Raw genomic sequence first — 13695 nt, 5'->3', positions numbered from 1 at the left:
TAATTCATCTCATTAACAAAGAAATGCACAGTAGGACCCAATATAATTTGTCTTTTTCGCCCACTAGATTGGCAAAAATTAAGTTGTCTGATAGTTTCATACAGAGCAAAGGGAATTCTCATCCCCTGCTGGTGGGATGTAAACTGATGACCATTCTGTAAAATAACTTGGTAACATCTGTAGAAATGAACACGTGCAGTTCCTGTAACCTTGGTACATACACACATGTTCACTGGGAGACAAGCCTGTTCCTAAAACAAAACCAGAGCAACACAAATGTCCACTGATTGACAAGAAAACAGATAATTAAGTTATGATGCATTCATACGATGGAATGTTAGGCATCTGTGAACAACATGGATCAATCTGGAAACAATGCTGAATTGAAAAAAGTCCCAGATTACATCCAGTAGGATGTCAATAAGGTCAAAACTAGGTAAGCTGTTTAGGGATACGTACATGATAATTACTGAAAAACAAAATCCAGAGAGTGATAACATGCAACTCAGGAAAGGGATCACTTCCATGGGGCAGGCCAGGGGTGGACGGGGAGGAGCACACAGGCAGATGCTGAGTATTGGGAATATTTGAGTTCTCAATGGAATGATGGGTTCATGGGTATTTCTTATGTTTCATAACTTATGTGAGTTGCATGTATTCTCTTGTCTGAATCATATACCACCTAATAATAAACTGTAATAGATTCAGACAAATCAATGAATAAGAGTCACCTATAATGAATCACTATTAATGGCTAAAACATTTTAGTATCGATCCTTCCAATCTTCTCTATGCCTAAACACAGTCACATACACTTCTTAAGGAGAAGAGATACTGCTGTGATACCTCCTTTTCTCCCTGTAGCATGTGGTAGGCATCTTTCCAAGTCAGTGAATACAGATCTACATCATTCAGTGTTGGTTTAATATTCTATTGTTTAATTGTGCAACCAGTTAACCAATTCCCTACTGGATATTTAGGTTTTCAGTTTTCTTCTATTAATACTATATGTACATTTTTTATACTTAGCTCTGTGCAGTACCAGGCACACAGTGGGTACTCAAATATTTCTCAAATGAATTTTATTTTCTTAGAATAAATTCCCAGACGGAACTGCTTGATGTGTGTATTCTGAAGAGATACATCTTGTTAAACTAGCGTCCTGATAGTTTTACTGATTACTCTTTCATGAACAGAGTCTGAATAGTTTTCATATTCTCAGACTTCTGCAAATACTGGCATTAATTGTTTTCATCTTTGCCAGTTCTGCAGGCAATAGACGCCTCCTTTAGTTAAGCATTTCTTTGATCAGCACTGAAGCAATCTTTCTGCATTTATTCCGACCATTTTTAATTCCTCTATGAGTTGATTAGTTACTTCTTTTGCCCAATTTTCTACTGTGATATTAAGCTTTGCTTTCTAAGAACTCATCTGTTGGGAATAATTACCCTTTTTCACAGATGCTGCAAATATTTTCCCAATTTTTCACTTGTATTAACTTTGTTTATGATGTGTTTTTGGGGGGGAGAGGAGAAGAAGGGATGATATAGAACTCTGTTTATATTTTTACCACCACAGAGAAGAGAAAAATTCTATTCTTTGTTCTCCAAAATTAATAGTTTTAAAATTTAAATTTTTACTGGACAGCCACATGCAAAATAATGAAAGTAGACCATTATCTTTTGCCATACACAAGAATTAACCCCAAATGGGTTAAAGACTTGAAGGTAAGACGTGAAACCATAAAACTCCTAGACAAAAATATAGGCAGAACACTCTCTGACATCAGTCTTAGAAGGATCTTTTCAAATACCATGTCTACTAGGGCAAGGGAAAACAAAAGAAAAAATAAACAAATGGGACTTCATCAGACTAAAGAGCTTCTGCAAGGCAAAGCAAACCAGGAACAAAACAAAAAGACAACCTACCAACTGGGAGAAAATATTTCCAAATCATATATCCAACAAGGGGTTAATCTCCAAAATATATAAAGAACTCATACAACTCAATAACAAAAAACCAAACAACCCAATTAAAAAATGGGCAGACGATATGAACAGACATTTTTCCAAAGAAGATATACAGATGGCCAATAGGCATATGAAAAGATGTTCAACATCACTAATCATCAGGGAAATGCAAATCAAAACAACACTAAGATATCACCTTACACCCATTAGAATGGCTATAATCACAAGACAAAAAATAACAAACGTTGGCAAGGATGTGGAGAAAAGGGAACCCTCATACACTGCTGGTGAGAATGAAAACTGGTGTAGCCTCTATGGAAAACAGTATGGAGATGTCTCAAAAAATTAAAAATATAAATACCATATGACCTAGCTATCCCACTATTGGGTATTTATCCAAAGAACTTGAAATCAACAATCCAAAGAGACTTATGCACCCCTATGTTCATTGCAGCATTATTCACTATAGCCAAGATGTGGAAGCAACCCAAGTGTCCATCAACAGATGATTGGATAAAGAAGATGTGGTATATATATACAATGGAATACTACTCAGCCATAAAAAAAGACAAAATTGTCCCATTTGCAACAACATGGGTGGGTCTTGAGGGTATTATGTTAAGTGAAATAAGCCAGACAGAGAAAGACAAACATGATATGATTTCACTTGTATGTATAAGATAAACAAACAAATGTACAAAAAGAACAGATTAGCGGTTACCAGAGGGGAAGGGGGTTGGGGGGTGGGCATAAGGGGTAAAGGGGCACATATATGGTGACTGACAAATAATAACGTACAACTGAAATCTCACAATGTTATCAACTACTATGACCTCAATAAAATAAAGGAAAAAAAGGAAAAAAAAATTTAAATTTTTAAGTCCAAATTCATACAACCTGGAATTTATTTCCAAGTCTTGGCTCAGGCCTGACTGAGGGCTTTATACTCACCAAAATGGGCAGTAAAGACATCCCATCCATCTGTGTCTTATTCAGGCTGTAGCCGGCGATGTCCAAAATAGTAGGCCCCAAGTCAATGTTGGCAACAAGCATCTATGAGAACGAGGAAAACACAAGCAATCTAGAACTCAGCTGGTCTGTTTTCCTTTTCCATCTATACTAAAGCTCTCTTCCACCTCCGGCCCCCGCCCCGCAATGAGACACACAGCACTTACTATTATCTTTTGTATGGCCCATACTTACTTAGGTCTTACTGATTCATATATTCAAATACAACTATAATAATTTTAAAAACAAACATAAAGGCTTATAAGCCTTGTAATATAGGCCCCGGGGAATTTATATATTTATTCCATCCATACTGTTATTGATCAAAACTCCTTTGGGATTGCCTGGAGTCTGTTAACGAATCATGAGAAAAATGTTGGGCTAATTATTTTATACAAAGTATTTTCCACCTTGATTATTCCTGTTAGTTCACTATATTTGACTTCAAGTGGACTCCTGACATTTTTGAAAGCCTCAGAGGTTGAATGCTTGCCACAGAGGAAGATATTAGCCCTTTTCATAGTTTCTCAAAGTGACAACACTGCTAGAAAATATTTGCAAGAGCCTTTGAAGACTGCAAAAAACTTACTCCAACACTGCATCAAGAAGAGTTTCCTTAAAGAGCACAAAACTTCGATGTTTTAAACAAACATTCTAGAAATTAAAGATACTGTCCTGCATTTATACTTTGCCTTATTTCCTCGGTTTCTTAGACTATCTTCCTTCTGTGTACAATGCCTCTTCAGGAACTAAACCAGCATAGTCCAATAGAAATATAATGGGACCACACACGTAATTTAAAACTGTCAGTGACTACATTAAAGTAAAAAGAAAAGGGGGCGGCTGGCCCCGTGGCTTAGCAGTTAAGTGCGCGCGCTCCGCTACTGGTGGCCCGGGTTCAGATCCCGGGTGCGCACCGACGCACCGCTTCTCCAGTCATGCTGAGGCTGCGTCCCACATAAAGCAACTAGAAGGATGCTTTATGACATACAACTATCTACTGGGGCTTTGGGGGAAAAAAGGAGGAGGACTGGCAATAGATGTTAGCTCAGAGCCGGTCTTCCTCAGCAAAAAGAGGAGGATTAGCATGGATGTTAGCTCACGGCTGATCTTCCTCACAAAGGAAAAAAAGGAGGGGGGGATTCATTGTATATGTTTTATTTAACCTGATATATCAAAAGTTTTACTATTTCAACACGTAAGCAAAAATAATTAATGAGATTTTACTTTTTTATTTTTGAACCAAGTCTTTGAAATCTGGTATTTTATAAATTATAACACATCTGTATTTTACAATTATAACACATCGCAATTTGGACTATCCCATATGTTTTGGCTCAACAAGCAGATGTGGGCAGTGCAGGCCTAAACAGAACCTAAGCATACACCTGGAAGTCACTTTGGTCACAGGCTAGAAAAAGCTTTAAGTGGTGGAGATGATCCACTGGGGACGAGGGGGACTGAGGTTTGCGGAGCGCCTCTTCTGTGCCAGTACTCATCGTTTATCCTCACTTATCCTCACTGCAATCCTAGAATACAGCATTTCCCCCTCTTACAGATGAGGAAATGAAAGAAGTAACTGAAACGAAGTCAATAGCTTGTAACCGGAAAAGCTATCATTTACTGAGAGGAAATTACAGTCTTCAAAATTGTTGAGAAAACTTCGATCAGCTTAGGAGAGGCCAATTGGGGATTTAAAAAAAAAATCTACTAACCCTGGTACTTTTAATTGACAAACAAAACCAAGAGTACAGACTTGAAAGGCAAGAAAACATCGTCAGAGCATTGCTCATCAGGGGCCAGGTTTCCTGGCAGCTAGGACGGCTCCTGGAGGGCAGAGTGATGCACACGGCCTGGCTCGGAACCATTAGTGTAACTCTGCAGCTGTCAGAAATGACCCTTCAGTGGCAGGCAACCCAGGGGAAAGGCATCCATATGTCACTGAGAAAACGAAGTCTCTAGGGATTACACAAGACCCAGCATTAGAGATAGCTTGTCTACTTCCAAGTCCCCCAGGCAGACTGAGCAGCTTGTAATAGGGTCAACGAGAATGGGTAGGAATATGGAAGAGATCACGGCAGGAAAGGAGAGATGAGCAGAGACACGATCTTCAGAATCAGATCACGGCAATAAGACCCTGAAGTGTGACCAACAGATCTTCAGCGATGTCCAGAACATGAATGAAGTGAACCCAATTCCACAGGTATTACCACCACGTCCAAGGCAGCTTTATAAGAAAAGAAAAAGGATAAACACCAAAATAATAAAACCCACAGAGAGATTAAATGGTGATTGCCAGTCTCACCAGGAACTGCCTCAGGAGCCAGCAGCTGTAGGATGGAAGCTCTCTCTAGTGGCCGTTTGCTTTATGGGGAAGGAAGGCCTGTAAGTTCCAGTACAACTCAAGTCCTAAGATTTGGCACAAGTACCGTCAATACCATCCCCGGACTCGTTCTTCCCAGATATCTACAATGATCACATCTTCCCTAAAAATAATGGACAAATCCTCTTCCCTTCTAGGGTTTTGTTGGACTAAGACGTAAAGAGTCTCAAAATTAGCATATTACGTCATGAGATGGGAGACTTTTAGTGCATACTGAGTATGAGTGAATAATTCAAGAGAATTTTACCTACTTTGGTTTTCACACAACCAAGAATTAGAATGGATACTATGGGCCCATCACTGTGTGACTTCTAGAAACATCAGCGTTTCAAATTGTACTGCTTTAATCACCAAGTATAAAATTAAAGGTTCATTTATGGATTGGAATCCAGAAAGCTTTGACAAGAGCAAAAGTAAATTATTTCATAAGTCGTAGTCTCACAGTTTGTTTGGGAATGTTCTTAGGACTTAAGTACACAGACATTCTGATCAAATAAAAGCCCTGAGAAAACTCCGGGGCATGAAGTCAAGGGCTTGACGCTGCTTATTTTTAGCTCTGGAAGAACGACAGGGCTGCAGGATTACTGACGAGAGTCAGACAGCCCTCAGGAGGGCACATCGGGTTTCCAAACAGACATGCGAGCCCTGCTGTTGAAGAATTCATGGAGGGCTATCAAAGACAAGCCTCACAGCAGAGGGCACCCAGATCAATTCGGTGACAAGCCCTGGAACTGCGTAAGGAAGCAGAGAATCCCTGTGTCTCGGGTGCTTCCTCTGGATCCGCCCCTGAGCCCCAGCTTCCCCAACAAGGAAGAAACCAGGGTGTCGCCTGGTTAACTGGAGAGTTTGCACTTAACACCCTCCCAGTTTCACACAGGGAAACCGAGGCTCACTTCGTCCAAAGTCTTAAAGGCAATATGTGGTCTTCTGACCCCAGTTGGTTCTGTTTCCCCTGGATCATGCTGTGTCTTTTTAGTTTCCTACTAACCTTTTCCTTCCGTAAAACTCTTCTGAAGAACTTCTGCCACCAAGTCTAAAGCTAGATTAATTTCTAGCCAAAGGAGAAAACCTCAACAGCCAATCTTTGGCATCTACACATACCACCTGCCACTGCTCTCCCAACACAAAGCTAAATCCACTGGTCAAACGGTCCCTGTTTTGGCCATCGGGCCGTTGACAGCTCACAGGGCACCGGCACCCAGGCGACTGTGCTGCCGCACACGACGGATCAGCCACCATCTCTGACATTCTTTGTGCGAGATGAGAGCTGAGGCATCTCATACTTCTCCAACTATGTCTGTCAGCACAGCAGTGCGAGAACCACGGATTTTGAGAACAGACACAGTTAATTTTCAGTCCTGGTTCTGCCACTTAACACGTGACCTTGGTAATATCCAGTCAGTCCACGTGGATGTCCCCAGTGTATGTTAAGGGCTGGGTATTCTAAGTACAGATAGTGCTCTCTTCTGGGAACTCCTAGAGCAAAGGAGACAAACTCAGCAGGGTGTGTAGGTGTGATGGCACCCACCCATGTGGGGGCAGGGGCCTGCAGTGACTTCCCAGAGGCGAGCTTAGGACAGTTAACTTAGCCAGGTGAAAGGGGCACGAGGCAGGCATTCCAGACAGAAGGGCAGTCTGTCTGGACAGTACGGCAGTCTGCCGTAGGAGGCAAGGAGGGAGAGAGCCGGTTCACTTAGGAAGCGAAAGTAGTTCAGTACACCTGCACCACCTGTCCCTGGAACAAGCCGAGCTCCTTCTCACATCTGTGCCCTCACACTCACTGTTCTTATCAGCACGCCCACCCACAGATCTCTGCGGGACTGAATCCTGCTCAGCACCCAGGCCTCTGTTCAGACGCCTGAGGCTCTCACTGACAACCGCAGCTGAAGTGCCTGGTTCTCCGTGACACAGGGGGGTAAAGAACTGCTCTTCCCTGACTGCTCCTGGCGTGCTGCACTGGCACAAGAAGATCCTTAATAAATACGTGTCGCCTGAGCTCTAGTGTGATGGCTACGTGTGTGGACTGTGGGGCCAGACGGCCTCAGTCCAAATGCAGGGCTCTGATACTTCTTAGCTACATGATCTGGGGCAAACCATTTAACTTCTGCACCTCAGTTTCCTCATCTGTAAAATGGGGATAACAGTATCTGTATCTCATAAGGCTGTGGAGGTTAAACAAGTTGATACAGGTAAGACACTTAGAATAGCACCTGTCACATACTGAGCAGTCAATAAACATTAGTTGTTATTGCTGAACTGGCCTCTTGGGAACCAGGCTTCATTGAGATTGCTTAGAGAGGGCGAAGTTTCTGATTTCAACATTTAGATGCCACTGCTAACTTGAAGAAAGAAGGAACAGTTTGTTCCACGGGCAGCTGCTAACAGTCATCACCCTGTTCTCATGTGGCCTCCTTCCCCACACTGGTTAGAAGTGGTCCTCCAAGCCCTGCTCCTGGGAAACGCACACAGCTGCTCACATGGTCTCCTCAATCAGCTCCCAAGACCATGAGCAATAAAACGCTTTTAAGATTTAACGGTCTTCCAAACTTGCCTGTCTCCTCTGAAAGGAGAGGCCCGGTTAGAGGGTACTGAATGTGCAGTGGGGTCTTAAGAGAAAAAGAAAACTCAAAAAGCCATTTTACCTTTCTGAGAGAATTTTAACAGAATTCCACCAAGAGTATCGTAAAAGGAAATAAGTGAATGGCAGACATTTAAACAAAGTAAACATTAACTGCCCAAATTAAACTAAAGTACCCAATATACCCAGAAAGTCTGGCCCGTTTTCCGATTTTAGCTTAAATGATGTATTTGCTCATTTTCTTTTGTCTCACAGAGCAGGGACTGAAACTGTGATATCAGGAAAGAGAAGACATAACTGGCAGAGCTATCAGTTCTTATCTCCCGAGCCTCAGACCAAAGTGTTTTAGATCAAGGTGCCCACGAACTCTAGGAACCAAGTTCTTCAGTATTAGGTACTAAGTTTGGAAAAAGACACTGCAACCAAATGGAAATGGCAACAAGAGAATGTGGTACATGTGACAGCTCTAGGAGAGCATCAGTGACGCAGAAAGGCCTTGGTCGGAAAGAGTCCCATCGAGAGAGGGACTACTCGGAAGACATGCCTTCTACAGCCTTATGCTCACCGTGAGGTCAGACCAGCAGACAGACAGCACCCGGGAGCAGGTGAGAGACGCAGAATCGGGATCTGCATTTTAACAAGGTGCCCAGGGGATCTGCTCTACAGGGGAGTGGGCCCCAAACCAGGCTGCCTCGCAGAGTCACCTGAACTTCAGAAAAAGCAGAGGCTGGGTCCCTATTCCAGGCCAAGTGAGTCAATCAGAACCTTTCTGCATGTTTCACAATTGCAGAGGGTGATTTTGATGGGCGCCCTGGTGGAGAGTCACCACTCTGGGACAAAGTAAAGATCTAGTCTCAAAAGACAAACAAAAGCTATTCATGCTGACATGATATGTAAATTTGGGGTGAAAAATACAGTTAATAGGGAGTAGCCACGAGTTTAAAAAAAAAAAAAAAAAAAAAGGACTCAACTGTTTCCAAGGCTTATAAATACACTAACAAGATCTTAAGCCGATCAGCCTTCATCCTCATCGGAGGAGAAATCTAATCGGCCTCCTCTCAGGAAGAACAGCCTTCCTTTCTCAGGCACATGCTACCTGTAAACAGCATCATCCCATCAGGCACCTACCTTGCTTGTCTGATTTGGTTTGATCCCAGGCCCTCGAACCAACAGTGGAACTTTGATATCAAACTCATACAGCTGTCTTTTGTCTATTGGCAAAGAAAACTGTCCTGCAAACAAAATGCAGAGAGTAAGGATGGAGCCATGACAGACGTGTGCTGCACACATTCACTCACTTAATCAACAGTAAAAACGAAAACAACTTGGCTCTACTAATTATGGTGTTTTCATGGAAAGCTTAAATTTGCCTGGGTCTCTTATTACCACAAGGCAGGATATGATGAGTTCATCTTTAAATAAATGCCTACAGGGCCTCCCTGGTCTAAGATAGGACAAATTCAGCAAAAAGAATTACTGGAATGAAACACAAATACATAATTTATGTATAATACTCAACTTGATCACAGTTGAATGAGGTTACTCTAAAAACTGCTAAATAAAGGGACAAAAATGTTTATCCTGAATAAACTGCATTTCAAGATAAACAGCTGATGAGGGGAAGTCCTTTTCTGAGGAATTCCAGTTAATAAATGCAAAAGGAGGGGCCGGCCCCATAGCCTAGCGGTTGGGTGCGTGTGCTCCGCTGCTGGCGGCCTGGGTTTGGATCCCGGGCGGGCGCCGATGCACCACTTCTCTGGCCATGCTGAGGCCGCGTCCCGCATACAGCAGCCAGAAGGATGTGCAGCTGTGACGTACAACTGTCTACTGGGGCTTTGTGGGGGCGGAATTTAAATGCAAAAGGAAGGACAGAGTTATGAAGTCAGCACTTTGCAATTTCTAAGGAATAATGGACTTCAGCAACAATCATCAATGGCAGCTTTAGCCACGAAAGTTTCATAGGATGGGCTCAGGCTGATACCACACGAGCCATCAATCAATACGAGCATCCCTAAAGCGGACAACCAGACACCAGGGCCACGTGATGTGTCTCAAGAGGAAGTACGAAGCAGAACCACCAAGAAAGCATTCTTGCTGAAAAAGGGAGTTTCTATTAAGCCTCTAGATCCAACTACCTGTCTAGGAAATGCTGAATCTAAATAAACTAGTTAAGGCATCACGAGACAGCAATTAGCCAAATCCAGAAAGTGAGATACTCTGGAGGACAAAACATCAGTTCTTCCAATAAATCAGTGCAAATGACAGCCTTAGGACATAAAAACCAAAGGCAGCACGTGGACTTGATCTAGATCTGACACACAGGACACACAGTACAGCAGTCAGACGCACAACCGAGCGCTGAAATCACAGTGTGTGGACTCACAGCGTCTGCAGTTTCTTCAAAACCATCTAGCTGAAAAAGAAAAACGTGGGGACGGTAGGAAGAATTCAAAGGACTGGCCACATGCAGCTGAAAATCGAAGCTGGACGATGGGGGTTATTTTACTAGTCTCTGTGTTGAGTGCTTAAAAATATTCATAATTCATTAAATGCCTAATTAACCTGCTCCTATGCAGGCAAGCCTCAGGTTAACTGCATTCATGTTTATGAAATTTCTAGCTGGGGGAAGAGGAAAACGTTGCTTTTTAACTACAGAAGATCCAAGTAGAAAGGATGGAAGTCAAGGACATGGGGCTGACTCACACTGCAGGTTTGAAAAGACAAAAAACAAAACAAAAACCACACACACACACACACACACATCAAAAAAACTAATTTCACAATTTCGAAAGAGAGAGTTTCTCCCCCAAGACAATCTTCTCTTGCTCTTCCTGTGTAAAGCGTCTCATCGTATCGTCTAAGGCCTACTTGTCCTGGAAATCTGGCTCCATTTCCTACCTCGTTCATAAAGCCTGCCCCAACCCGTCAGGCTCACTGTGCTCCCCACTCCTGCCCCCACCACGTAACTCAGCCAATAATGACAGCTGGTCTCTCCGTGCGGGAATGAGTCTGCCCTCTAACCAGCGGGGTCCCCAGGGCAAGACCCTCCCCGCGGCCTGTCCAGCGCTGTAAGAGGAGTGGAGCTCCCTGCCTGACGGGTGGGCGAGAAAGGTGAGCCCCTCACGAGGGTCCCTGGAGCCCCAAGCCCGCCTTTACCTGTGTGGTAGCCGTTGTCCGAGGTATAAAAGATGTAGGTGTTGTTGAGCTCCCCGTTGAACTCCAACCTCTTGACCAGTTTCTCCACAAGGTCATCAACTGAGAGTAGAGTCTGCCACCTGGATGTGAACAGAGGGTGGCGATGGCACTTCAGAGACAACGGCTCGGCTACTGCTAACTTGCCAAAAAAACAAAGTGCAAAAAATCCCCCCAAAAACCTCAAAACCACCCTCCCAGAAAAGCTCAAATCCCAGATTTCCTTTCCTCAGACCCTTCATTGCAAAAAACAGATTAAAAAATTCCAGAACATAATTAGTTCATTCCAAATTTAATTATTTCCAAAGAAATAAATGAAGCTTTTAAAAACCAGTTAGGTGGGAGTGCAAACTGGTGCAGCCACTATGGAAAACAGTATGGAGATTCCTCAAAAAACTAAGGATAGAACTACCATATGATCCAGCTATTCCACTGCTGGGTATTTATCCAAAGAACTTGAAAACACCAATGTGTAAAGATACATGCACCCCTGTGTTCACTGCAGCATTATACACAATAGCCAAGACTTGGAAGCAACTTAAGTGCCCATCAAGGGACGAATGGATAAAGAAGATGTGGTATATATACACAATGGACTACTACTCAGCCATAAGAAACAATGAAATCCAGCCATTTGTGACAACATGGATGGACATTGAGGGTATTATGCAAAGTGAAATAAGTCAGAGGGAGAAGGTCTTATACCGCACCCTCATTAAGTAGTAGATAATAACAACAACAAACAAACACACAGAGACAGAGATTTGATTGGCGGTTACCAGAGGGGAAGGGGGGAGGGGGGAGGGGGGAGGGCGAAAGGGATAATGCGGCACGTGTGTGGTAATGGGTTGTAATTAGTATTTGGGTGGTGAACATGATGTAATCTATGCAGAAATAGAAGTATAATGATGTACACCTGAAATTTATACAATGTTATAAACCAATGTTACTGCAATAAACAAAAAATTAAAAAATAAATACATACATAAAATAAAGCTATTAATAACTAAAAAAAAAAACCAGTTAGCTTCATTATTATCGTTAGCTTTATTACGGTGATGAGAGTAGACAACTGGAAGGAAAAGTTGTCAATTCAGTACTGATGAATACAGATTGAGATAGACCTGTGTACAACAGTGTTCAGTGGTCTAAACCAGGGGTCAGCAAACTACAGCCATGGGCCAAAGCTTGCCCACTCTTTTTTTTTTTTCCCTTTTTAAAAATTATGGTAAAAAATACATTACATAAAGCTTACCATCTTAACAATTTTTCTTTTTTTTAAAGATTTTATTTATTTATTTATTTTTTTGGTGAGGAAGATCAGCCCTGCACTAACATCCATGCTAATCCTCCTCTTTTTGCTGAGGAAGACCAGCCCTGAGCTAACATCTATTGCTAATCCTCCTCCTTTTTTTCCCTTTTTCTCCCCAAGGCCCCAGTAGATAGTTGTTTGTCATAGTTGCACATCCTTCTAGTTGCTGTATGTGGGACGCCACCTCAGCATGGCCGGACAAGCGGTGCGCCAGTGGGCGCCCGGGATCTGAACCCAGGCCACCAATAGCGGAGCACGCGCACTTAACTGCTAAGCCACGGGGCTGGCCCCCATCTTAACAATTTTTAAGTATACAGGTCAGTAGTCTTACGTATAGTTACATAGTGAAACAGACCTCTAGAACTTTTTCCTCTTGCAAACCTGAACATCTATACCAATTACACAATAACTTACTGTCTGTTTTGATATACATATAAAGTTTTATTGGAACACAGCCACACTCATTCATTCATGTATTGTCTAGGGTTGCTTTTATGCTCCAAGAGCAGAGCTGAGCAGCTGCAACAGAGACCATATGGCCTGCAAGCCTGTAACATTCACTATCTGGCCCTTTACAGAAAAAGTTTGCCAACCCCTGGTCTAAACTAAATACACCTTAAGAGAAAGTAATGGATTTTTAAAAATTGACTTAAAAGAATTTCTTGAAAATTCCAAACAGCAAAGGCAAACATTTTGCTCTAGTCTAAGCCTTTGGGTCTTATGCAAATATTGGGGCTGATGGCTCATGAAACCACCTTTTCTTTAGACACAGGAAACTTTTTTTTTTTTACCAAATGGCTCCAGTTTGCAATGTTTTAACAAGTCATAAAAATGGACTGTTTAATTAGTCCTGGGGTCCAAAGGCCACCTCATAAACCTGAATGTAAGGGAATCTGTCTGCTTCTGAGGCACCAGGCTCCCCCATCAAAGGGTCTCTCTCACCAATGTGCTATCCTCTGCTTTTGTCTCATGGATAACCACGTGGTGCAGTCCCCTGTTCACGGGCTGATCTGGAGTGCCCTCAAAGACCACCCAGATTGAGAAAGTAGTGGCTCTTACCTTTTCCTAAACGCATTATCCAAAAACTGTATTGAAGAATTAGTCATTGGGGTCTTAGCTTGCCTAATTAACCAGTGCTTGTTCTAAAATTTAAAAGAAAACAAAATGTTAACACCAAGTCACCACAGTCAACTAACTAAACTACTTGAGTAGATAATGAAAAGAACCACGTATACTTTAGCAAAAAGGAACT

General features: G+C 42.4%; 1 protein-coding gene across 1 annotated transcript in view; it reads right to left on the bottom strand.

Moving 5' to 3' along the window:
- GNS (glucosamine (N-acetyl)-6-sulfatase) overlaps window positions 1-13695 on the bottom strand; it is a 41746-nt gene that overhangs the window by 12737 nt on the left and 15314 nt on the right. The window contains exons 7-10 of the mRNA XM_004429369.3: window positions 13503-13585; window positions 11096-11214; window positions 9068-9171; window positions 2922-3023 (exon numbers count right to left, since the gene is read on the bottom strand). Of these exons, the coding sequence (XP_004429426.1) occupies window positions 2922-3023; window positions 9068-9171; window positions 11096-11214; window positions 13503-13585 (408 nt within the window). The remainder of the gene's footprint in view (window positions 1-2921; window positions 3024-9067; window positions 9172-11095; window positions 11215-13502; window positions 13586-13695) is intronic.

This window comes from Ceratotherium simum, chromosome 17 (genome assembly GCF_057802395.1).
Source record: "Ceratotherium simum simum isolate JZ-2026a chromosome 17, ASM5780239v1, whole genome shotgun sequence".
Taxonomy (NCBI): Eukaryota; Metazoa; Chordata; class Mammalia; order Perissodactyla; family Rhinocerotidae; genus Ceratotherium; species Ceratotherium simum.
Note: the sequence above shows the minus strand (reverse complement) of the source record. Positions and strands in the feature narration are given on the sequence as shown.